General features: G+C 40.1%; 1 protein-coding gene across 3 annotated transcripts in view; it reads left to right on the forward strand.

Moving 5' to 3' along the window:
* Positions 1 to 25,720, forward strand: part of CD44 (CD44 molecule (IN blood group)) — a 94,001-nt gene that overhangs the window by 19,302 nt on the left and 48,979 nt on the right. For all 3 annotated transcript variants that reach the window (XM_067557550.1, XM_067557551.1, XM_067557552.1), the window contains 2 exons: positions 18,313 to 18,478; positions 24,430 to 24,566. In XM_067557550.1, the coding sequence (XP_067413651.1) occupies positions 18,313 to 18,478; positions 24,430 to 24,566 (303 nt within the window). The remainder of the gene's footprint in view (positions 1 to 18,312; positions 18,479 to 24,429; positions 24,567 to 25,720) is intronic.

Consider the following 25,720-nt stretch of genomic DNA (forward strand, 5'->3'; position numbering starts at 1 on the left):
TCAACACCAGCTAATTCCAATCAAGTTTTTTAAGCTGCTGAACATCAAGTTTGGCTTTTCAGCTCTAATTGTATTCTAAACACTTCTATAGTTAGTTTCATGCTCTATCAGCAGGCAACACTGAAACGTCTATGTCATATGTTTCATTTTTAAGTGCTTCCAGTTGTCCTAAAGAAATATTGTTTTCTTCCTCAAATTGGAAATGTTCACATGACTCAGCACCTCAAATATTTTGGCTAGCTGTGTTGAAGAGAAGCGTGATTTTAGCCCAGGCTCCATTTTTGTGACTGCAATGGCTTGTAGGTGCATCTGAAATGAATCTCCGCTTTTCCCCAGACCCGTATAAGACTGTCTGTGAGCTTGTGCACTGAGGAGCTTCTGACCTTTTCCATGAGCTGTGCCTTGGGAAAATGCTATCTTCCCTCCAGTATCCTGTTTCCTTACTTTCAATTCTATGTCCAGCATTCCTGATCTCTGCAAACTTCACCATTCCTGGTATCATGTGTTCTTAACAACAACCAATTGCTAAATAGTTAGCAGAATTTATTTCCCAAAATCCAGGGACTCAAAGTAAGCAGAGCTTCTCAGCATTATGTTGCAGTCAGCTAACTGCCTTCTGCTGGCCAGTGACTTAGGTAGGCAGTTCCCTTTAGTTCCAGTTCAGAACTGAGCTGATGCAAGCTGAATCCTACACCCTGTAGTCACATAACACTCATGAGAAGCCCTACAATAACAAACCAGCATGCACAGCCCAACATTCATAAGTAGGCCTTTAATAACAAATCAGCAAGTATAGCTCAGTGCTCATGAGAAAAACCTACAATAACAAATCAGGGTGCGTATACCATCGTTCACCAGCAACCCCACAAAAAGGAAACTGTGTATGTAGTTCAGTGCTGAGCCACAAGTAACCTCACAATAACAAACCAGTTTGCGCAGCCCAGCAGTCTTGAGTGTCTGTGGGGTAATAAACAAACTTGTAAAGAAGATCAGTGGCCAGGAACAACTTTACAGTAAGAAATCAGTGTACGCGTGGAAAGAAGGGTAAATGTTTTGGTAAGAAGAAAGGTAGTAGTTTTACATCTCAACCTTTGAAGGAGCAAAAGTAACAGTGAGGCGGAAAATGTTTCTTTAAAGAATTGCTAATAACTTGCTCGTATCTCATTTTAAGACATGGTATCCGGGTGATATTTGTTTTCCTCTTACTCAAGTTTTGATAGCATTCATTTGTGGGAAGCCAGGCTTTAAACCACTAACGGTTGTAGTGCCGAGGTACCTGGCCACAAATTGATCCAGTAATTTATTAGACTTTTAGCTTCCCAAATATACAAACAGAGCAGTGCTTACTCCTCCTGTGTATTCTGGAGGAGGCAGGAATGTAGATGTTGCCATACCTATATCAATGGCTCATTCAGCCTGGAATCCTGCCTCCGACACTTATATGAAGATGAATTTCCCAACCATTACGCAGGCCCATGGTACAATGTTATACAACAAAGAAGAATACATTATTTATTGGTCCTGGTAGGTGGGCAGCATAAACTCTAATGGCGCAGCTAGTTCAGTATACAATTTAACATTTTTTGAATGCTTGATAAATGATTATTTGATTCTCAACTGAAATTTTTTTCATTAGTTGAAAAATATCCATAAGAGCAAAAATTCACAAGAACACAAGACCCAGACACAAATCAACTTTGGGAATGTTTGGGTCAGAATTTAGACTGTATAGCTCACACTCAACAAATACAATGCTGAATCTAATTTTTAAACTTGGCGGTTCAATCCAGCTCCCAATGAAATCAATTTGTGTTTTTTTCTGTTGACTTCTGTGGGAGCTGTAGCAGGCCCTAAAGCAGGGCTCTCGATTGTGAATTTGGATGCTCTAACTGATCATTTGACAACTAAAATAGATCACTAGGCAACTAAGTGCTCAGGTGAGGACACAATGAAGAACCAGATTCCTATTTTGAATAGACGATTCTGTAGCAGATTGCAAGAAAATGGTACAAAACGGGTTTTGGTTTTGTATCTTTATTTTCCCAGACACTTGAAAACAGGATAGAGAGAATGGGTCTGTCCATGGAGGACACACTGTGTTTGGAATGAAAAAGCTTAAAATATAGCTATTGTTTTGGGGGATTATCTCTCTTCCTGACATTATTTGTTAGTAGGAGGTCTGAATGGGTTGCTTGTCCTTTTGGTGTGCCTTCTTTTGTCAGGCGCTTGACTTAATAAAGTTATTACCTTCATGTTGTGTGAATTTATGTTAACTTGCTGGCTTTCAGAATATTTAAAAAGTGTCTTGTGCTTTCCTTTCACTGTTGTTTGTGGTAAAATGGTTTTGATGTTGTTAAAGTTAACAGACGCTTTGTTCTTCAACTTTTTTCCTTTTGAGCACTGCCTAATTTTCCTTAATACACTTTCCATGTAAGCCAGTTTAAAACAAGGAGAACGGTTATTATAGTTTTATGTCGTACTGGGAGGAAAAACTAATTTATTTTATGACTTTTGTCTTATTTTAGTTTGGAAATTATCCATGAACAGATCATGATTTTTTTTAACATTTATTGTGCCAAATTATTGCAAATAATTCGTGGTCTCAAGAAGTGCACTGCAAGTATTTAGACTTCAAAATCTGTGCTCTTTTAATTGGACGTGTGGATCACATGCCATATGGCATGATTATCTTATCTGATTGAATAAGCATAACTCTTCAGTTTCTCATGCGATCAACTCATGATTTACATGGAAAGTGGTGAGAACACATTAAAAGAAGATTTGTTTTAAAGTTCAAGCAAATGCTGACAGATATTTCGGCTCCTCCCCCAGTTATTCACCCTGCTTTAATGTCACGTAAATATCTTCACCCAGACTTCATGGAATTGATACCAACAAAAGTGACCTCCGTTATTCTACCTTTGGGATTACATTGATGTTTCTTTCCTCATGCTGTTGGGTTTTTCTAGTGTCAACATTAGTGGTTATATTTTGTACACGTCAAGGTGGCATATCGCAGAATTGTCTATTTCCAGAACTATGATTTTTCTGCCTGAGCGTTTTGGTTTTCCATTGAAGTATTTGACTCTGCTGCACAGCTGTACCATATTCTGATGCAGTCTGAAGATTGTCATTCTGCTTTCGGGTGAAGCAATTGAAAATAAAATAATATTTAATGCAGAGAGCAAGAAGTTAAACATGAGTTATGACACTGTATAGGCTATCTCAGGATGTTTACCCAAGCAACTGTTGCCAAGCAGATAAACCATGTTTGGAAGTTCCATTAGCAGCATTTTTTTCTGCAACAGCTGCTGAGGAATGAAATAAATGGCTTGTTCTTACTTGTACTTCCACAGTGAGTCTAGCATTGCTTGGCTCAAGAAGATTCATTTTATTCCTATTTTTAATAAAACTAATTTAATAGTCATGAAAGTTGCCAAACTAGGAGACTGAAGCTTTCTTCTACCTGCAGAACAGATGCATAGATAATGGCTTTGGAAGTTAGTGGGCAGATTCCCCAATGAGGGCAAATAAGATTGTCACATGCGCAAGTCTCATTCCATATTCCCTTCCTCAAGTGGGCTTATTAAACAACAGAATGTACAAAAGGCTCAAAATAATACAAAACAGTGAGAAATACTTTTCTGCTTTTGCCAGCTGGACAAATCCTTCCCTTGCTACATTGATGTTCCTCATTAGCACCCCATCTAAAACCATCCCTGCTTCTGCCTTCTCCCACTACTATGGGAAAGCCAGCTCTATTCATAGCAGGCACTGTTTGCAACATTCAGTCACATGACCAATATCACGTGCTCCCTGATTTAGGTCCCCTCAGTTTTAAAGGGTCAGGCCTTAGAACAGGCTGCAGAGATAAGAACATGAGAATGGCCATACTGGGTCACACCAGTGATCCATCTAGCCCAGTATCTTGTCTTCCGACAGCAACCCATGCCAGATCCTTCAGAGGGAATGAACAGAACAGTACAATTACTGTCCAGTCCCAGGTTCTGGCATTCGGAGGTTTAGGACACCTGGAACATAGGGTTGAGTCCCTGACCATTTTGGTTAATAGCCAGTGATGGACCTATCCTCCATGAACTTATCTAATTCTTTTTTGAATCCAGTTATAATTTTGACCTTCACAACATCCCCTGGCAGTGAGTTCTACAGGCTGACCATGCATTGTATGAAGAAGTACTTTCTTATGTTTTTTTTAAACCTGCTGCCTTTAATTTCATTGGGTGACCCCTGGTTCCTGTGTTATGTGAAAGGGAAGTAACACTTCCCTATTCACTTTCTCCAGAATATTCATGATTTTGTATATCTTTATCATCTCTCTCCTTAGTTGTCTCTTTTCAAAGATGAATTGTACCACCCTTTTTAATTTCTCCTTATATGGAAGCTCTTGCATACCCTTAATCATTTTTGTTGCCCTTCTCTGTACCTTTTCCAATTCTAATATATTGTTTTTGAGATGGGGTGACCAGAACTGCATACAATATTCAAGGTGTACGTGTATCATGGATTTATGTAGTGGCATTATAATATTTTCTGTCTCATTATCTCTTTCCTAATGGCTCCTAACATTGTTAACTTTTTTGACTGCTGCTGCACACTGAGAAATTTTTAGATATTGAAACATTTTCTCATCGTGAATGGGACAAAATATTGAAATCTCAAAAATTTTCACCACACAATTTTCTAATAATAATTTCAGCTCAGGTCAATTAAAATATTTCTTTTGATTTTGACCTATTTTTTTAACTTTTTGTTGGTATAAATTGACTAAAATTTCTAATTGAAAGGTCATTTTGAACTGAAAATCTAAACCGTTCACTTCTGAAAAGTCAGAACAGGATATTTTGACAATTTTTTGGAACTTTTTTTCCCCAATTTTTTTGAATTAGAAGATTCATCAAAACCAACTCTTTCCCACAAACAAATTTGGTTTTGACAAATCAGCGTTTTCTGACAAAAAAAAGTTTCATTTGAAAATCCATGACCAGATCTAGTTCAGACTTCCTTAAACTCATCACACTAGTGGACCCAACTCCGTCCTGGAGAGACCCTCTTTGGGTTAGGATGGTAGATCATTTTACAGCCTTATTAACCTGGAACCTTGTGCTGAGACTGTTATGGTGTTTTTTTTTTCTAGTAAGCGCTAAACTGAAACCCACCAACTCATTACACTGAATCAGTGTGTAATATGCTGGCATTGTTTAACTGATGTTGACTGACTGTGCCTGAACCTGCAGTGAGGATAAGGGACCTATATTTTATCATCTGCTAGAGGAGCTCTCCTTAAATTCAAACAGTAGAATTTAGTGATTTTGGAATTAAAGGTCCAATGTTCTAGATTTGGCTCCCCAAGTTAATATGTATGATTTTGTAGTAATTATGCAAGTTGTCATCAACATACCTAATAACACTCAGTCCTTCATACTGACTTGGTTTGGATTTGAATCAATCACATAGACACAAAAATGTCAAAAATGTATAACCACACCTCTGAGCCATCTAAGGAGGTGACTCTGTTATATGTCTATCTGAGAGTGGAAAATTCACAGACTTACTTTTGATTGTTATTTTTAAAGCTTAGGAGTTTTTCATTTTCTTTTCAATGTGGGTTGCATGCTTTTCAAAGATTTACAGCCAAGATGAGATGAGGCATGGAAATGTAGCAAGGAGCAACGTACTGAAACCCAGTAAATCTGGTACCTCTTAGAAGTCCTACAAGTGGAGAATGTCTCATAAATAAAATATGGCTGAATTGGCACCTACTGTACAAACTCTTTGCAGGGAGCTCTTGGACTGCTTAACAGTAACTTAGTAGGGCCACTCCCTAAGGAAAAAGATAAACTCTGCTGTACTCCCTTTAAGACAATTCATTGTTTTCCTTAGAGCTTGAAAATCATATAACTTCTGCTTCTTTGAAGGAATCTTTTAAGTTGCTATATGATATCAGATTGTTGTTTCTCTCTGTCTCCCATTCTCTATCGTTTGAACTTCTGCCCAGCTTTTTCCTATTATTTATCAATAACATTTTTATTTTAGTACTTTGACTTTACCTAGGTAGCACTCACAGTTTACTGCATGCTATTCAGGCAAGTATGAAGACAAGATTAATGATGATTTAGTTGTGGTTGATCCTGCTTTGAGCAGGGGTTAGACTAGATGACCTCCTGAGGTCCCTTCCAACCCTAATTTTCTATGATTCTAAGGCCCCTGCCTTAATGAGTTGCAGTTTAAGTGTAATCTTGCAGTCTTGTTGGGTTAATAAATTGTAACAGTGCTGGCATTGTTAAAAGATGGTCTCTTTGATTACACAAGGGACAGAACTCCTTGTTTCTACTTCTTTAAAGTGCTGATTGAGCAAAGCACTTACGCACCTACTTAATTTTAAGCATATGAGTAATCCCTTCTCATCTCTGTCCAGCAACATATTTTAGTGCTTAAAATTTATGTAAGGTTTGATTTCAGTGGGACACAAGCACACGCTTAAAACTGTTTAGCATGTGCTTTAAGTGCTAACTCAAGGGCCTAACTAAACCCCATAGTCTTAAGTAAATTTGACACTTTTGTACTGTTCTGGTGATACTACTGTACAATGCCAGTCATTAACTGTGTCACAAATATTTGTGGAAGGTGTATTTCGTAATAATAACAAAACTGCACTGATATAGTCCCTTTATAAACATTAAGCCTTATAATATCCCTTGAATTATGTTAGTATTATTACCCCCAGTTTTTGGATCAGTAAACTGAGAGAGAAGTTAAATGATTATCAGACACACAGTAAGTTAATGGTAGAGGTGGGAATAGAACTCACAACTCCTACCTCCTACTCACGTTCACTGGCCTCTAGGTACATTTAAGTTTTTGGTAATAATATGTAAATATTATTATAACTTTTCATGGGGTTTTTAAGTGAGTGTACTGGTGAAAGTTGACAAATGTACGGTCCTGGAGTTGAGGATCTCTTTTTCTCTTGAATGGTGCTCAAATATCACAGCAAAAACTTCTGCAGGCATAAGCTTCCATGGGCTGCATCTGACAAAGTGAATTGCAGCCCACGAAAGCTTATGCCCACAGACATTCGTTAGTCTTTAAAGTGCTACAGGACTCTCGTTGTTTTTGCTGTATACAGACTTACATGGCTACTCCTCTGGAACTTTTCAAATATCACAGTGATGGGAGTAATATAAAGATCTAAACAGAATAGAATAGCCACAGTCTATGTTCAGTATAGATAACAACAGTGAAACTTCCTACATGTTGCCCTACTAATGTGCCCCTTTGTCTTCTGAAAACATCTCTCAGTCAGTTGGTGTTTCAGTTTTGTATCAGCCTTGTAGAGACTGATGAAAAGGGCATCACTTGTGGTGAAGCTGAATTCCTACATAGATAGTAGTAGCTAAATGTAGACTGCCAACTCATTTCACCTAGGCCCCTGTGATTCCTGCAATGGATTGAACCAATACCCTGCAGATGAAAGCCTCCCTAGTCCATTGTCATCTGGTCTACTCCCAGGCACCTTTAATTAGTTGAACTGAGTTCAGGTAATGAATCTATGAAGGGTAGAAAAAATATTTGTACTTGTTCCCCTTTTAATTTTTCTCTGCAACGTTGTAGATGGGCATCTGGAATACTGGAAAACATGGGGTTTTTTTTCTATTGCTGTCCTAAATGACAGTTTAATTGCTGGACATAGATACGAATGCCAAACTATTCACACAAGCAAAGCAGATCGTATTTTGATACAGTCTCTCACAGCATTCTTATCAGCAAGTTAAAGAAGTATGGGTTGGATGAATGGACTATAAAATGCATAGAGAACTGGCTAGAGCATAGGGCTCAACGTGTAGTGATCAATGGCTCCATGTCTAGCTGGCAGCTGGTCACAAGCGGAGTGCCCCAGGGGTCGGTCCTGGGGCCGGTTTTGTTCAACATCTTCATTAATGATCTGGAGGATGGGGTAGATTGCACCCTTAGCAAATTTGCAGATGACACTAAGCTAGGGGGAGTGGTAGATACCCTGGAAGGTAGGGATAGGATACAGAAGGACCTAAACAAACTGGAGGATTGGGCCAATAGAACTCTGATGAGGTTCAACAAGGACAAGTGCAGAGTCCTGCACTTAGGACGGAAGAATCCCATACACAGCTACAGACTGGGGACCGATGAGCTAGGCAGCAGTTCTGCAGAAAAGGACCTGGGGTAACAATGGATAAGAAGCTGGATATGAGTCAGCAGTGTGGCCTGGTTGCCAAGAAGGCTAATAGCATATTGGGCTGCATTAGTAGGAGCATTGCCAGCAGATCGCGGGAAGTGATTATTCCCCTCTATTTGGCATTGGTGAGGCCGCATTTGGAGTATTGTGTCCAGTTTTGGGCCCCCCACTACAAAAAGGATGTGGACAAGTTGGAGAGAGTGCAGCAGAGGGCAACAAAAATGATTAGGTGGCTGGAGCCCAAGACTTATGAGGGGAGGCTGAGGGAACTAGGCTTGTTTAGTCTGCAGAAGAGAAGAATGAGGGGGGATTTGATAGCAGTCTTCAACTACCTGAAAGGGGGTTCCAGGGAGGATGGAGCTAGACTGTTCTCAATGGTAGTAGATGACAGAACAAGGAGCAACGGTCTCACATTGCAGTGGGGGGGGCTAGATTGGACATTAGGAAAAAGTTTTTCACTAGGAGGGTGGTGAAGCACTGGAATGGGTTACCTAGGGAGGTGGTGGAATCTCCATCTTTAGAGGTTTTTAAACTGCGGCTTGACAAAACCCTGGCTGGGATGATTTAGCTGAGGTTAGTCCTGCTTTGAGCAGGGGGTTGGACTAGATGACCTCCTGAGGTCCCTTCCAACTCTATGATTCTATATTTGGTATATTTTTAGTGGCTGATAAAAGAAAGCTACTTCTTTGACGTGTCCTTGTTACATTACTGTGGATGCTGCAGGGTTTGACTTTTTAATTTTGATCAGAATTCATTCATCCCAAAATAGACTGTAGTGTTCCCTCTTTCTTTGCCCACACAATCTCAAAGGGTCTCAGTGCTGATGTGGTTTCTAAACATGGACTCTTGTGTATTAGTAACTGTACTTAAGATAATGACTCATTTTCCATAACCTTATGATTCTTAGATATTTTTCAGGCACTACTGACCCAGGCTTTGTTCCAACCTCTGACATAGAGGTGGAAGCCTCTGTATTCTATTCCCAGTTGGCAGAGCCATACGTTCTTCTAATGTGAATGTGTTTTGATAATATAATTTAAAGAAATACTGGGTTATTCAGGATGTAATGTAAAAGGTAGCTGAAAGGTCACGATGTGGCCTTGCCTTAACTCCACATCTCTGTCTTTCTGCATCCCACTGTATTAATAATCCCTGAATGATGGAGTTGTTCATTCAAATTCTGACAAAACTAGCTGAATTTAGAATATCTTTAGTATTTGTGTTCTAATAATTATTTGATTTTTTTTTTAAAATTAAACCTCTCATGCGTCCAAATAACAAGAGATTTTGACTTCTACTGGCATTTCCACCAGGTAGATGTTAAATACCCATTTTAATTTGTTTCCATAAACGGTTCCCTGAAGTATTCTGACGTATGTGTGTGTGTATGTATATCTATATCTATCCTTGAAAATATAAACACAAATTAGAGATGAGCCTGAACTGGGAGCTCAGCTCTGAAGCCCTAAAACACTGGGCAAGTGTGAATCTTGTATGGCACTAATCTATAATTGTCTGGAGAGAAACCTTGGTTACAAAAAAACTGATCTTTGAAGAAGTCTGAATATGGATCCAAAACCCCACTTTGCACCTTAAGTCCACCACTTGTGCATGTCCAAATAAGCAGAAATACTTGAAATACAAATGCAAAAGCTGACCCACTACATGTTCCTCCTAGAATAAGAGCATCAGTGGAAAACAAAATGATGTATGGTACTATGACAGAAACGAAAACAATTACTCCACACAGAATTTTGTATTTTTTTTTAAATAAAGAGGTGATATTTAACACATGCAAAGCTACATGCAATGAAAGAACACAGTCGGCACAAGGCCTGTTTATTAACCCAGGACAAATTTGTAGTAACACCCAGAAACAAAACCTGAGTCCTCTTGAAATGTGTAGAAAGAAATTCATTTGTGCCATCAAAATGTTTGCTTCATGTCTTCTCATAGACTCCATTCATCACGTCCTGGTTACTTATCAATCATTTGAACCACAAACCCAAAAAGGAAAATCCCCAAGAGAGCAGCTAGCTTAGCACTTCCTGATTCCCATGGCAACACACACTGTGGTTTTGCTGCGCAGGCTTCCTAAAGACCTTGAGCATCTAAACACCATTTCACTTCAAGGTTTTCTGTGCAGCGATGCAAAGTTCCTGCAAATGGCTTGCTGCTACTAGGTGCTTTGATGTGTCTGTAATTATCAGCACAATGTTCTGCATTGTTAAACAACATACTAGCTAGTATTACACGTATAGGAAATGTATCTTGAATAGTAAAAGCAGAGGGAAAAAAATAAACCCCACACAGGGTTTGAACAGCCCTTATGGAAAAAAGACTACATTAGATCACTTGCATGAGTAAGTGCTACTCGCTGTGAGTAAGGCTTGCAAAATCTGACTAAAATGGAAGACTGAACCTGGTTTTAGGGGTGACAGCAACTAAAATGCCTGTGGTGCTAAAGACTTGGAGGTATATCAAACCATGAAAAGGCAGAGTTCTTTAGCCTAGCTCAGCCCATTAGATCGCAGTCATGGGTGCTGGATAACAGTGTGCGCTTATGGATTTGGCTGAAGAGGTTCAGCTCGCACTACGGGCAATTGCTCCCGAAGATGAGCAAGCAAGGCAGCTGCTAAGTGAGAGGAACAAGGCTGAATCAGACAACCGTCTTCCTGACAAGATGTTCTGACACACTGGGTCACAGGAGTGGTTTATATTGGGGAAAGGAAGATTGAGATTAGGAGTGGAGGGCTGATCAGGGAAGAATTTGCAGCTGCTTTTTCAATGCCTGTGAATCGCAGCAGAAAAGGGAGAGAAACAGAAGACAAAGGCTCCCAGGAAAGGCAGGGAGAAGAGGGTTTGTGTGTGTGTGTGTGTGTGAATGTTTTCCATGCTCATTAAATCAGAAACATCCTCGGGGCATTCCATTTCTTCAAGTTGAGTCACCGAAGTCTCGTGGTCTGGGTGAGATTAATGATGATGACAATTAAGGCATGTTGTGTAATTTTTGCCTCTTTTAAGAACTATTATTAAACAATATCATCTTTCAGCTATAGCACATCACATGGGTGTCAGGGAATGAACATGCCTGCTCCCAAAGCCTGCCAGCTCTGAATGGCACAGCGGAAGGAAATATTTTGGTACTGATTCTGATCGCAATGTAAGTGGGTTTAGAATCAAACCCTTTGAGACTTCAGGGAAGCTGAAAGTGTCAAAAGCAGTTTGATGCACAGCTCTCTATAAATACATCAGAGGGATAAACACCAGGGAGGGAGAGGAATTATTTAAGTTCAGCACCAATGTGGACACAAGAACAAATGGATATAAACTGGCCATCAGGAAGTTTAGACTTGAAATTAGATGCAGGTTTCTAACCATCAGAGGAGTGAAGTTCTAGAATAGCCTTCCAAGGGGAGCAGTGGGGACAAGAAACCTAGCTGGCTTCAAGACTGAGCTTGATAAGTTTATGAAGGAGATGGTATGATAGGGCAGCTTAATTAGTCAATTGACTTATCTTTGACTACTAGTGGTAAATATGCCCAATGGCCTGTGATGGGACGTTTGATGGGGTGGGCTCTGAGTTACTACAAAGAATTCTTTCTGGGTCTCTGGCTGGTGAGTCTTGCCCACATGCTCAGGGTTTAGCTGATCACTGGCCATATTTGGGTTTGGTAGGGAATTTTACCCCAGGGCAGATTGGCAGAGGCCCTGGGAGTTTTTCACCTTCCTCTGCAGCATGGGGCATGGGTCACTTGCTAGTGGATTCTCTGTACCTTGAAGTCTTTAAATCATTATTTGAGGACTTCAATAACTCAGTCTTAGGTTAGGGGTCTATTACTGGAGTGGGTGGGTGAGGTTCTATGGCCTGCATTGTGCAGGAGGTCAAACTAAATGACCACGTTGGTCCCTTCTGACCTTATAGTCTATGAGTCTATGAGTTACAAGTTGGTTGGGAGGAAATGTGCCATAACAGAAGGCAAAATTCTCACTTGGTGCAACTCTGGTGAAGTCAATAGAGTTTTATGAAGAAAGAATTTGGCCCTGAAACTTTTAATCTGAACAGTCCTGAACTTTGGGGAAGATGGAATCTGAATTTAGATTTAGGTCTCGACATGGCAGCCAAGGCTCTTCTTTAGCTCACAAGGAGATTGGGATCTTTCTCATCACTAAAGAAAGAAAAGGAGACTGTGTCAGTTTAGTTCAGAGCCCACGTTTTATTTTCAATAAGGTTTTACATTGTCTAATACAAATACAAAATAGAAGGATTTAAGTAAATCAATTATTTGCTACATAAAAGGCAGCATTTTCTAGAGATTAGGACATAGGATTGTAGAACAGGATTTGCTGAGTTCTATTTCTGGCTCAGTCACTGACTTTCTGTGTAGCTTTGGGCAGGCTTTTGTGTCTTCGTTTTCCCATTTGTAAAATGGGGATACTAATAGCCATTTCACAAAGGTGTTAAGGTTAGTTAATGTTTGCACAGAACTTTGCAAACGTAAAGCATTATGTGCGTGCTAAATATTGTTATGATATAATTCTTTCATGCATAGTGTCTCCTGGGGAGAGATGACTGCAATGCAATATAGTTTGTCTTCCCAGCTGCTGTAACAGCATACAGAAGAGAGATAGTCAGAATAATACAGAATCCATTACAGAAAAGTTCTAGAATTTAATAGGGTTGAAAACAGTCCTGCAAATATACACGAGTAACTTTAGGCGTGTGAAGAGTTCTGCTGAGCTGAATTATGTAGGTGTTTGTAGGATCAGGGTCAAAGATTTTCTGGTAGGAATGAAATGAATAGAGTGTTTAGTGAAATGAGGTTCCAGATATAACGGGGGCTTCTGGGTGCTACTATAATGCAAATAATAATAATCTGAAACCATGCATTGGCTCATCTTTGTTCACATCTGGGCCCAGGATAACTCCAAAGAGCTGTGATCTTTACCCAACATTTCAGTGGAGCTAGGCTGAGTTTCAAGTTACAACCTAAAACCAGGCAAGTTCTATGTGATTTCTGATTTCTTAGTGAAATGAGTCCAAAATGACTAGAAGAGGTTTCCTTGTCTTCCGATCTATTTCCAAGATTACCAGGTTTGTTACTCTTAATCTCCCTAATAGTTCTCTAGGATATAATAATAGCTCAACTTATCAATGAATCTTAGACTTCATGCAGTGTATATTATTTACAGGTTTAACTAGGTCATTTGTGTAGGAGACAGCTATAATTTGGCTACCTACTTGTGTGACAACCCCTCAAATGATTTATCAGGTTTTGAATCTGGAACCCTCACATCCAAAGCAGAGACCATCATCACTTGAACTATTGGAGTAGCTCCATTAGCTGGATGCAATGTCGGCTGTTTCCCTCTATGTGGGCCAGTCACTAAAGGAAGATGCAATACATACTTTGCGTTACAGTCGCATCCTAAGAGCTCAAGGGGTAAAGTGGCAAACAATGCCACTTTCCCTAAAGGAGTCATTTTTTAACTGAGTGAGTGGGGTGCATGGGCATGGTCACATCTCTTATTTTCAGCTAGCATCAGGAATCAGCACTATTATGCCTGTTTCTGCACTGCATAGGAGTAATTCCAGGGACTACCACTGCTAGGGCAGCTCACCAGCTTCTTCCCTCCCAGCACAATTCAGGCACCCTGAGCCATACTGGAAAAACGTACTTGCTTCTTCTCCCAATTGGCATCATATACAAGCTCCCATTCTTGCCATCAAAGCCCCACACAACATGGCTACCATTAAAGCCGGTTGCAGAAACGTACATGAAATCATGTTATGTCGGAGAATGCAGTCCGTCAAAGTTGAAACACTGCACAATCATTTCAACTTTGCCAACATTTCGTTGTTGAAACATCTTGTGACATTTTCAGAAGAACATTTTTTAATTTTTGTTTTTAAACAACTTTTGTTTTGAATTTTTACAACTCTGAATTACATATTATAATATAAAATTTTTTAAAAAGGGGAATCAAAATGAAATATTGAAATTGAACTGAAATGCATTTTTTTTTGGGGGGGGGGGAATTTTCTTTTCTGAGGAAATGCAAAATGTATGGGTTCACCTTAGGGGTGGCAACTTTCTAATTTGTGAAAATTAGACCCCCGAGGTCCTGCTCCTGCCCTGCCTCTTCCCCCCAAGGTCCCACCTTCCAACTCGCTCCTCCCCTTCCTTTCCCCCATCGCTTGCTGTTTTCCCCCCTCAACGCCAGTGTGAGCAGCCCCAAGTGATTTGCAAACCCCAGCTCCAGCCGGCTGCCTGCAGTGAAGGTCAAAAGTGCACTGCAGCTGCACAGGAGCAGCCAGACAGCCCTGCTGGCAAGGTAGGATGTGGCTGTCTTGCATGGCAGCCTCCTGCCTCCCTCTGCACTTCGTGCCCATCCGCTTTCTTTTTCCGTGCTCATCTCTTTTCAAGCCCTTCTGCTCTACCCAAGGTGAATAACAAACCATCTTCTTTGTTTCCTTCTCCCACTCTGATCATGGTGCCTCCTTCTGGGTGGGCCCCTAAAGTCAGAGCTGCTTTCTGACTAGCTTGTCACTCCTCCGCCCTCTCCTGCTTCAGGTCTAATTGAAGAAGCCACACTGTCTTGTTGTTATAGAACACACCCTCCCTTTCCCTGCCCTCTCCTGTCTCATCTCATGTGTAAACTTAGGGCCCAATCCTGGAAACATGTACTACCTGATGCAATATTTGCTGCCATGATTTAGTCGGTAGTGTTTGCAGGCGTGAGCCCATAGATTCTAAACTCTTTAGGCCCAGGACATTGTCAGCGACATTATGGTGCAGTTACTCTTGGATAAATTATAACAATCATTTTACGTTACACAGTCTGAGTTTGATTTTTTGTTCCATTTGCTTATTTGTTTCCAGCTTCCGTACAGGAAGAAATATTCCATGTCGTTTACAACAGTGGTGATTGTGCAACTTTACTGAGCAGATGCAGTATAGATAGTAACTTCAGCTTGCTAACAAATACAAGCAGTTGCAAAAAGAATGCACCCTTTGATTACTACCATTTATTTTTAATATGCGTGTTCATAGAACAACATCGGCTGTCTAGCACATGGCAAAAGACGGGAGTTAAAGGAGAGTGGCTGCCTAATATATCTATAAGAGGTGTCTATGCAAATGTTTAGGGATTGCATTCTGGAGCTCATAGGGGCGAGATTATTGTGTGACACCTTTTATTTTTATAGGCACTGGAGAGAAACCACATTGCAATGTGTGCAGGAGATTGGATCTGTTTTCTCCTTGATGCATGTTGGAACTCCCATTAATGTTAATATGAGTCATGCCGTGCACCTTGCTGAGAAGAATAAACTACTCCATTTTTTGCCTGATCTGGGATTGTCATTTTATTCTGGGGCTGCAGTTTCCTCTTGAGGGAAGGGTGGGGTCGGAGCTGAGTTAATTATTTTTGCTTTGAAGTCTCTCCCCACCTTTCCAAGCTATTACATTTTTTTTCCACACTCAGAAAAGCAGTTCGTTGTGTATGTTTGCTTTCTTCTTGCACTCACTCGTTTTGTTGTTTGCATGTGCGTACTCTTTGAATCATATAGTCTTTTCCCCATTCACTATCCACACCTCAAAGCCCCTATCTTTCCAAGCCAAAGAGGAAGGAGATGTGTTCTCTTTGGAGCCTCTAGTCTTACACCTTTCACCAGCTGATGCAGTTCTACAGTGCAATTTGAGGCTCTTCCCTCCTGGAGGAGCTGAATGTGCTACTTTTTCAGTGTTCCCAGGCCCCATGCCAGAGGTATTTACGGTCAAGGCTTTCAGAAGTAGATGCCTAATGTATGGTCCTAAATGCATATTTAGGGACTAAAATAAGTGGCCTGATTTTCAGAAGTCCTACCTCTGAAGTCAATAAGAAGTCAATAACAGGGGACACTGAGTGCACAAAGAAGAGATTTATGTTTGTTTGAATTGTTTTATTTTGGTTGTTGTTTGTGCAGTTAGTCTTTCAGAAATTTGGATCAAATTCAGAGGTGAGTGTAAAGGCTTGTCTACATGGTAAAGTTAGCGCGCAGCAAGCTAAGTTGTGAATTTTAAGTGCACTAGCTACTCCACACTAAGTCCCCGTGTGGACACACTTTTAACGCGCAGCAAGAGTCTCTACCCTTGGAGCTAGGGGTGTGAGTCCCAGCTCTGGTAGACACACTCACTCTTGCTCTCACTGAGATAGTGCACAAAAACTGGTAGTGAAGTCACTGTAGCACGGGCAATGGCGAGCGGTGGCAAAGGCGAGCTGCCCTGAATAGAAACCTGCCTGGACCCCCTGGCTACATACTCAGAGAGGCTAACCGCTACCCCTACCTGTGCTACTGTAATGACACTACTATTTTTAGCATGCTAGCTTTATGAGAGCTAGTGCCGACGTGTCTGTGCTCTGGGAATCACGCCCCAGCTCCAAGGGTAGACACAACCTAAGAGTGTTTTTGTGCATTTTAGCTTAATGCATTGCATCAGTTCATTAACTAAATTGTACAAAGGTATTCTTAGTGAGCGGGGAGAGTGTCTGCTTTTCCCTGTGTAGACAAGCCCTACATGACGCTCACTTGGACTAGGTTGATCTAAATTAAGTGTTGATAGTCTGGAAGATGGCTTACATTGCACCAGATCTCTCTCCTGACTTTGGCCCATTTGAGCTGTCCCATAACAGTGGCACCTAGATTTTTAGATAATAAATAGTTGTTGTTAAAATTACTTCGCTCTAGCCACATATAGTGCTTTTCATGTGCAAAGCACTTTATGATATTATTACATTTTTAACATCCAGCATTCTTTACAATGTATTTAACGTGTTGTGTTGTATACTGACATTGATACAAAGGCTCACAGTAGAAAAAGATACTTCATGCTGCCCCACAGAGATGCTGACCATATCTGTGAAACGAATATCCATAATGTGCTTCAAATGAAAGTGAATTAGGTGTGTGGGAGGAGAAAAGCCTGCCAACTGGAGGGAAATACTTGCAAAACTGCAGTGGAGAAAGGAAAGATTTCACTTACATATTGTGTTAGATTATATATATTTGCTGTATCCCAACCATTCCTAGCTGGCAGTCTATTTCCTTAGAGCTTGTCCGTGAGGGTGTGTTTAGCAGTTCAACTCTTTTATAGTTAGAAATACTGCTGCACACTGCTTACTTGTTTTCTACATCATCTGTGGCATATGATATCAAACTAGTTTAACTAGTCTGTCCTGACCTAATAGATGCCAAAAGGAACTATTGCTTGAGCTGATGCTGAAATAGTCTCAGATGTTAATTCTGCTTTGATGTAGGTTTTTGTGAATCATATAAAATCCTGACATGAACAGCATGAGATCATTTAATACAGGAACTGTATATTTCAGAAATAGCCAGATTGTAACCATTTTCACCTTTTCTTGTGTTTTCCCTTTATGAATGAGATACTTAGATTTAAGCAGATTTAAAATGGACCTGGGTGGTTGGACACTATTTTCTTAGTTATAGGTGTATGGCCACAAAGACCCAAACAGTGTGCTTTCTATATATGTTATACCAATGTTAATGGAGCACCACTTATTTATGACCGTGGTGAATCTACCACACGTTGTATAAAAACTAGGGAAATCTGCAAGACCGCAGTTTGAATGTGGTACATATTTATTAACAGCTTAGTTGCTAGCTAGAAAAGTTTGGAAAATTTCATTGACAAATGTTTCCAGTGAAGCCAAAACTCTTCCAGGCAGGTGTGTTTCTAAAATATCCTGGCAATCTGTCCCATTAAATCTTCTGCATGAGTTTGTTGTTTTTGTTGATGATGATGTTGGTTTTTTGCATGTTCCCAAAAGTGCAAGGCACTTCACAAAAACACTATACTACTGTTCTGGGACGTTAATGTGGTGTTTGAGCAAAAAGGATCTGAGTGAAGTTTGGAAAACCAGATTTATTGTGCAGGCCTTCTCCCCTAATGAACTGCCTGATGTTGATGGTTCTGTGTAACTTCATTGTACTTGAAAATGAAATCTTGCTAGGGTTTCAGTGAAACAGCAAGTATTATCATTGTAATAATTTCTTTCCTATTTTCTTCAATCAACAGAATTTAATATAAGTTGCAGATATGCAGGAGTTTTCCATGTTGAGAAAAATCGTCGCTACAGTCTCACACGAAGTGAGGCAATTGAACTCTGCAGAGCTCTGAATAGTACCCTGCCAACAATGGAACAGATGAAGACAGCTCACTCTCTTGGATTTGAAACTTGCAGGTAAGGAAGTTATAAAGAAGCTCATATATCTACAATTACTTTTAAATCGCTATTAATTAGATGGTCACATCACCTATGAGTGGAAAACCATGACTGAATTATTGTAGTTGTAAATGGAGTATCATCATGAAGTGGGTGTATTTCTAGTGGGATCCTGCAGGGATTGGCTCTGGGTCCCACACTATTTAAATTTCTATCAGTGCCCTGGAATAAAACGTAAAATCAGTATTGATAAAATTTGTAGCTCACACAAGGATTGGGGAAGTAGTAAATAATGAAGAGGAGAAGTCACTGATACAGAGTGATGTGGATCACTTGGTAAGCTGGGTGCAATCAAATAGTATGTATTTCAATACTGTCAAATGTAAAGTCCTATATCTGGGAACAAAGAATGCAGGTCTTACTTATAGGATGGGAGACTCTGTTCTGGGAAGCAGTGGATCATGGCAGATAATCAGCTGAACATGAGCTCCAAGGGTGACACTTAAAAAAAAAAAAAAAAAGAGTCCTGTAGCACTTTAAAGACTAACAAATTTAATTTCTGCAGGCATAAGCTTTCGTAGGCTGTAACCTGCTTCGTCAGGTATAAGGAATAGAAATCAGATAGGAGGTATATATATATGCATATCCAAGGGTAAGGAACAACAATGGGGAAGGTAGATATAAGCAAAGTCCATTCAGTGAGAGTAGTTGAGGCCTATTCACAACCATTGATTAGGAGGTGAGAATGTGTGAACAGTGACAATTACTTTTTGTAATGAGAGAACCATTCCAAGTCCCTATTCAGACCCAGTTTGATTGTGTCAAGTTTGCAGATGAGTTTCAGCTCTGCAGTTTCTCGCTGAAGTCTGTTTTTGAAGTTTTTTTTGTAGAAGTATGGCAACTTTCAAGTCAGCTATAGAGTGTTCTGGGAGATTGAAGTGCTCTCCGACTGGCTTATGGATGTTATTATTTTTTATGTCTGATTTGTATCCATTTATTCTTTTGCATAGTGACAGTCCGGTTTGGCCAATGTACACAGCAGAGGGGCATTGCTGGCACACGATGTCATATATTACATTAGTAGATGTGCAGGTGAATGAGCCCCTTATGGTGTGGCTGATGTGGTTAGGACCTGTGATGGTATCACTAGAGTTGATGTGCGGGCAGATCTATCAACAGGGTTTGTTGCAGGGGTAGGTTCCTGGGTTAGAGTTCATGTATGGTGTACAGTTGCTGGTGAGTATTTGCTTCAGGTTGGGGGGCTGTCTGTAAGCAGGGATAGGTCTGCCTCCCACGGCTTGAACGAGTGAGGTATCATCTGCTAGGATAGGTTGTAGATCCTTAAAGATGTGTTGGAGAGATTTTAGCTGGGGGCTGTAGGTGATGACCAGTGGTGTTCTGTTGTTTTCTTTGTTGGGTCTGTCCTGTAGTAGGTGACTTCTGGGTACTCGTCTGGCTCTGTCAATTTGTTTCTTCACTTCCCCAGGTAGGTATTGTAGTTTTAAGAATGTTTAATAGAGATCCTGTAGGTGTTTGTCTCTGTCTGAGGGATCGGAGCAAATCCGGTTGTATCTTAAGGCTTGGCTGTAGACAATGGATCGTACAACGAATCCAGGGTGGAAGCTGGAGGCATGAGGATATGTATTGCGGTCAGTTGTTTTTCGGTATAGGGTCGTATTAATGTGACCATCATTTATTTGTATTGTAGTGTCCAGGAAGTGGATTTCTTGTGTGGACTGGTCCAGGCTGAGGTTGATGGGGGGTGGAAATTATTGAAATCCCGGTGGAATTCTTTGAGGAATTCTTTGCCGTGGGTCCAGATGATGAAATTTCATCAATGTAGCATAGATAAAGGAGAGGTGCTTGGGGACGAGTTTTGAGGAAGCGTTGTTCTAGGTCAGCCATAAAAATGTTGGCATGTTGTGGGGCCATGCGGGTGCCCAGAGCTGTGGAACTGACTTAAAGGTATAGATTGGCTCCAAATCTGAAGTAGTTGTGGGTCAGGACAAAGTCACAAAGTTCAGCTACCAGGTGTGACATATCATCATCAGGGAAAATGTTCCTGGTGGCTTGTAGTCCATCTTTGTGTGGAATGTTGGTGTAGAGATCTTCTACATCCATAGTGGCTAGGATGGTATTTTCTGGGAGATCACAGATGGATTGTAGTTTTCTCAGGAAGTCAGTGGTATCATGAAGATAGTTAGGAGTGCTGAGGAGAGAGTCCATATAGCCTGACAGTCCTGCTGTGAGAGTGCCAATGCCTGAGATGATGGGGCGTCCAGGATTCCCAGGTTTGTGGATCTTGGGTAGCAGATAGAATAACCCTGGTCAGGGCTCAGGGGGTGTGTCTGTGTAGATTTGTTCCTGTGTTTCTTTAGGGAGGTTCTTAAGTAGATGTTGTAGTTTATTTTGGTATTCCTCAGTGGGATCAGACAGTAGTGGCTTGTAGAATGTGGTGTTGGAGAGTTGTCTGGGTGACACTGTAGCCAAAAAGGCCAATTCGATCCTTGGACATTTAAAGGAGTGAAATATTGAGTAACAGATGATATTACCTCTGTATTGGGCACTGGCGTGATTGCTAATGCAATACTCTGCACAGTTCTGATATACACAATTTAAGAAGGATGTTGGGAAATTGGAGAGTGTTCAGTGAAAAGCTACAAGAATGATTAAAAGATTGGAAAACATGTCTTATAGTGATAGACTCAAGGAACTCAATCTATTTAGCTTATCATGAGAAGATTAAGGGATGACTTGATTACAGTCTATAGGAACCTACATGGGGAACAAATATTTGATAATACAGGGCTCTTCAATCTAGTGGGTAAAGATATAACAAGATCTAATGGAACTCAATGTATTTAGCTTATCATGAGAAGATTAAGGGATGACTTGATTACAGTCTATAGGAACCTACATGGGGAACAAATATTTGATAATACAGGGCTCTTCAATCTAGCGGGTAAAGATATAACAAGATCTAATGTCTGGTTGTTGAAGCTAGACAATTCAGACTGGAAATAAGGTACACATTTTTAACACTGAGGGTAATTAACCATTGGAACAATTTACCAAGAGTTGTGGTGGATTCTCCATTACTGGAAATTTTAAAATCAAGATTAGATGCTTTTCTAAAAATATACTCTAGTTCAAACAGGAATTATTTCAATGAAGTCCTATATATGGCCTGTGTTATGCAGGAGGACAGACTAGTTGATGACAGTTGTCCTTCCTGCCCATATAATTTATGAATAATGAAGGTCATCCCAAACAAGCAGCTGTAGAAAGGAGATAAGATTCAAGCTCAACAAGCACAGAGGGGATTCATTGTCAAGCAATATAGACTCATGGCAATAAAATTCTTATTGAAGTCAAATGGATCAAATAACTTCAATGGGATTTCAACTTTACTAAGAAGTGAGTAAGGATTCCAGGATTTGTTTTATAGTTTATTGGGGTAGAAAGTGCACTGGCATCTCTTCAACTCTTTGAATTTTGCCAGCCTGTACTTTTTATCAGTCCTCTAAAGAGAGTCCTAATATTTTCCACCAGAAAATTTAAACCAAATGATACTGTTTAAAGTTATTACATAAAGAAGTGAAATTGCCTGTTGTAAATTGGACACAAGGCTATTTTGTTTTTCTCAGTCCTTTAGCTGTTTGAATTTCCTTCCCTTTGCATTAGTCTGCAAATTCATAAGAAGTCAGTCAAAGTGCTTTCAAGTTAGTGTAGTATAGACAAAATCATATATGTGGAAAGTGTTTAGTTTAATTAGTATCAAAATAATTAAATTAGTTAATGCTGATGCTTTGAAAATGTTTAGTGCGATTCAGTATAAATGTCAAGGACTGTTATTATTAGTTGCACATGCAAGATCAGACATTCTTTAAAGTCCTAGTTGCCCTTACGCCAGGACTGTGTCCTGTGCTCATTCACTGGTATAAATCAGAGGCACACGTATTATTCTACAGATAGTGCAGTGGGAGAATGATGTTAGCCATATTTCCTGGGAATATCAGACAAAAATTTCTGATGAGTGTTATAGAACAGTCTCCCAAGTGAAGTGAAGGGATGATTGACAAATGAAAGACTAGAGGGACAGTCCTGCAGTGGCAGAGAGAAGTATTGAATGACCAAATCCGCATTTTTCTCTCTCTAACTTTTGCATCTTGTACACTGGATACAACCTCTTATAGGTAAGATGAGAAGAAAATGGAAAAGAATTTAAAGAGTAAAAGAAATAGAGAAAACTATTTTTCACATTGGAGGAGAACTGTGGTTTTGCTTTCACTGCACTTTTCCTCCCTTATCCATGAACCTAGGAGAGCACAGATATGGAATTTCAGTTATTTTTCAATAAATTGTTGGTGCTGTGTATTTGTATTCCTCTGAAACTAAAGCTGGGCTACTAAGTACAGTACCATAAATCCAACTGTATTGGCCTGAGCGGGAACAAAAAGAACTAATTACATTATATATAATATTCAAAGCACACATGGAGCAGAGAGTGAACATGAATGAGTCAGCAGGCCATAAAACAAGAAAGATTTTTATTATACAGCACCAACATGGTAGTCTTAGTGGTAGGATACAGGACCAAGGACTAATAAACAAGATGGCTGGGCCAATGAAGTAATCTACTTGAGATTTAGAATTGCAAATATCATTGCCATGATTTGATCCAGGTGAATGTGATTCCTGGATGTGGATTGTAACAGAATTTGGGGAACACCAACTGAGACAGAATCCAAGCAGCTGCCATTCCACGTCTGCCCCTCCCTGATAAGTAGCAGCTCTTAAAACATCTCCAACACCCTAGGGCTAATTAACATTTAATCACCACTTCTGCTAAATAGATTTCAGGGAAACCAGTAACTCCACAGGAATTAGTCATCTGATATGGGACTGCAAAATAGTAATAACTTGTTACATAATTTTGTTAACCGCAAGTAGATTGAAATTTCAGCCTGATTTATGGGCCCCATACTCAATGGGAGCATTGTTCTCAACACATATTGTCACGGGGGATATTAAGTATTTTACATAACGTTCTGTAGGTGAAATATTGCAATATTTGAACACTAAGTTTTGCACTTCATAGAGATTGGTGTGCTCATCTTCGCTCATACAATCCAACTTGATCTCCAGCCATTCTTCAGATTTGTGGCATGCAAATTCAAGTGCAAAATGGTCCTGAGCAGTTTGTTAGGCTAGAAGTAATGAAAATATAGCTCAATGAAAGAAAATCAGAGCCTTGATCCTCTGTGTTTTATAATAAACATCCCAATTGAATGAGAAGTGTGTTTACCCTTTTTATCCTTCATTTTCGTTGCTTCCCCATGCAGGCCAGTTATCTTATCTCTTAATTCAGACTGCATTGCAATCGTTATTAGTTCAGAGATTACATGCAGGATGATATTGGGGATGGTTGGTGGTGAGGTTAACGTGGATGTGAAAAAGGAATATTCTCCATGACCAGAATTGGGATTATTCTTATTCCATGATATGAAATGCTCCATCTCCCATTTGGCACATTTGGAGGTATTGCAAGTCCCAAGGGAAGTATCTGATGTATGCTGTGGTACATAACATGGTGTTTGTCAGCCTCTAAAATGTGGGTGGTCAGACCTAGTGGTCAGACCAGTGGTGGTCAGGGCTAATGGCAGGAGTCAGAGTCAGGCACCAGGAGTCAGAGCCAAGGGCCAAAGCCAGAGTCAGAAAACGAGCAGGGCCAGAGCAAGGAGGAACAAGACCGGCACAGGAGCAATTGCAGCTATGGGAGTAAATGTTGAGCAGCCAGCGACCTTCTGGTGCTTCTGGGTTTAAGAGCATGCCCACTAGTTCCCTCAGCCAGTCAGGCAGGTTGATCAGTCAGGCAGTTCTGCTGTAGCTGTGTTCATTAGTCAGTCTGGAGGCTCAGCTGCATGCCTTCATTCCAGACAATGTTGCTGACTCTCTGTTGTTCACAGGTATGGTTACATAGAAGACAAAATTGTAGTCCCACGAATCAACCCATATCATCTGTGTGCAGCAAATAGCACTGGGATTTACACACTCATATCAAATATAACTGAGCGGTATGATACGTATTGCTACAACGCATCAGGTAGGTATTTGTTTTGTTGTGTGAGAATGAACATACTTAACAATAACATGTGATCTCTCATTTAGGTTTGCTGGAACCAGAGCTTCCATATTAAATTGTATGTGCATTATGGTCTTGTTTTTGTATTTGAAGATAGAAGAGATTTTGCCAGTCAATGGAGTTGCGCTTGTTGATGCTGTCAGTAACTTTGGCCCATTGTATTGCCATTGCATTTTGAACTAAACAATTTTCTCCATTCATATTTAATTTATGATTCTAAACCTAAAGGTGGGAAATGCCACACGTATGGATCTAAAGGACATACAACTGTTGAATGTGATGATTTCCACTCCTCACATTTTTGTACTCACTCACATGTTTTTAGTGCTAATAATAGTGAAGTTTACAAGCTCTGAAAGCTCAGGGACCCTGAAGTCACTTAGCTTGCTTTTCCTGCTTGCATGAGGCCTCTGGCAAGCATAAATTCAGGTGTTGCTTAGCTAATTAATATTGTATGTTCAGAATCAGGCCACTTCTTTTGTGGAGTTCTTAGATTATATGTAGTTACATTTTTTAATAATACATTTAAATGTTTCTGATTTTGTTTATTTTTCTGTGTCACAGGAGGCCCAAAAAGGACCCCTACAAAATTAAAATTTCAGGATTAAATTGACAGGGAGCTGTGGATAATTTTGCTTAATATATGTACTGCAATAACTGGGCACAGGAAATGTGTGAGGAATAAGAGACTGGCTTGATTGAGTTGCCTAGATTTTGTTAAATTAATCGGTCATATTCAGAGGTGATATAAACAGGGACAACCCCACAAAAATCCTGAGGTCAATTTCAATGGTGATTTAAATAGTGGCGACATTTTTATTATAATTTGCTTTGACATAGTATATATGAAACCTCCTTACACTCTCTTAATCCTGAGTTGGGGCAGAGAGGCAGAGCTCTGAGCTACCTGCTCTGATACTGGAGCTGTTGGAGGGACTCAAATTGGACCATAGAGTTGTTCTAATTTATATTGCCTGGAATGGTCCCTAAAGGGCTGTACTGCCAGCCAAGGATTAGCTTCTTCTACCCCCGTATATCTCCTAAGTGCCCTGCCCCACTCCAGAATGCCCTCAGTACAGAGGAATCAGAGAATCCCTATCCTCTGTGGGCAGCTG

This window comes from Emydura macquarii, unplaced genomic scaffold (genome assembly GCF_026122565.2).
Source record: "Emydura macquarii macquarii isolate MOO-44397 ecotype Brisbane River unplaced genomic scaffold, CSIRO-AGI_Emac_v2 contig_1876, whole genome shotgun sequence".
NCBI classification, from domain to species: domain Eukaryota; kingdom Metazoa; phylum Chordata; order Testudines; family Chelidae; genus Emydura; species Emydura macquarii.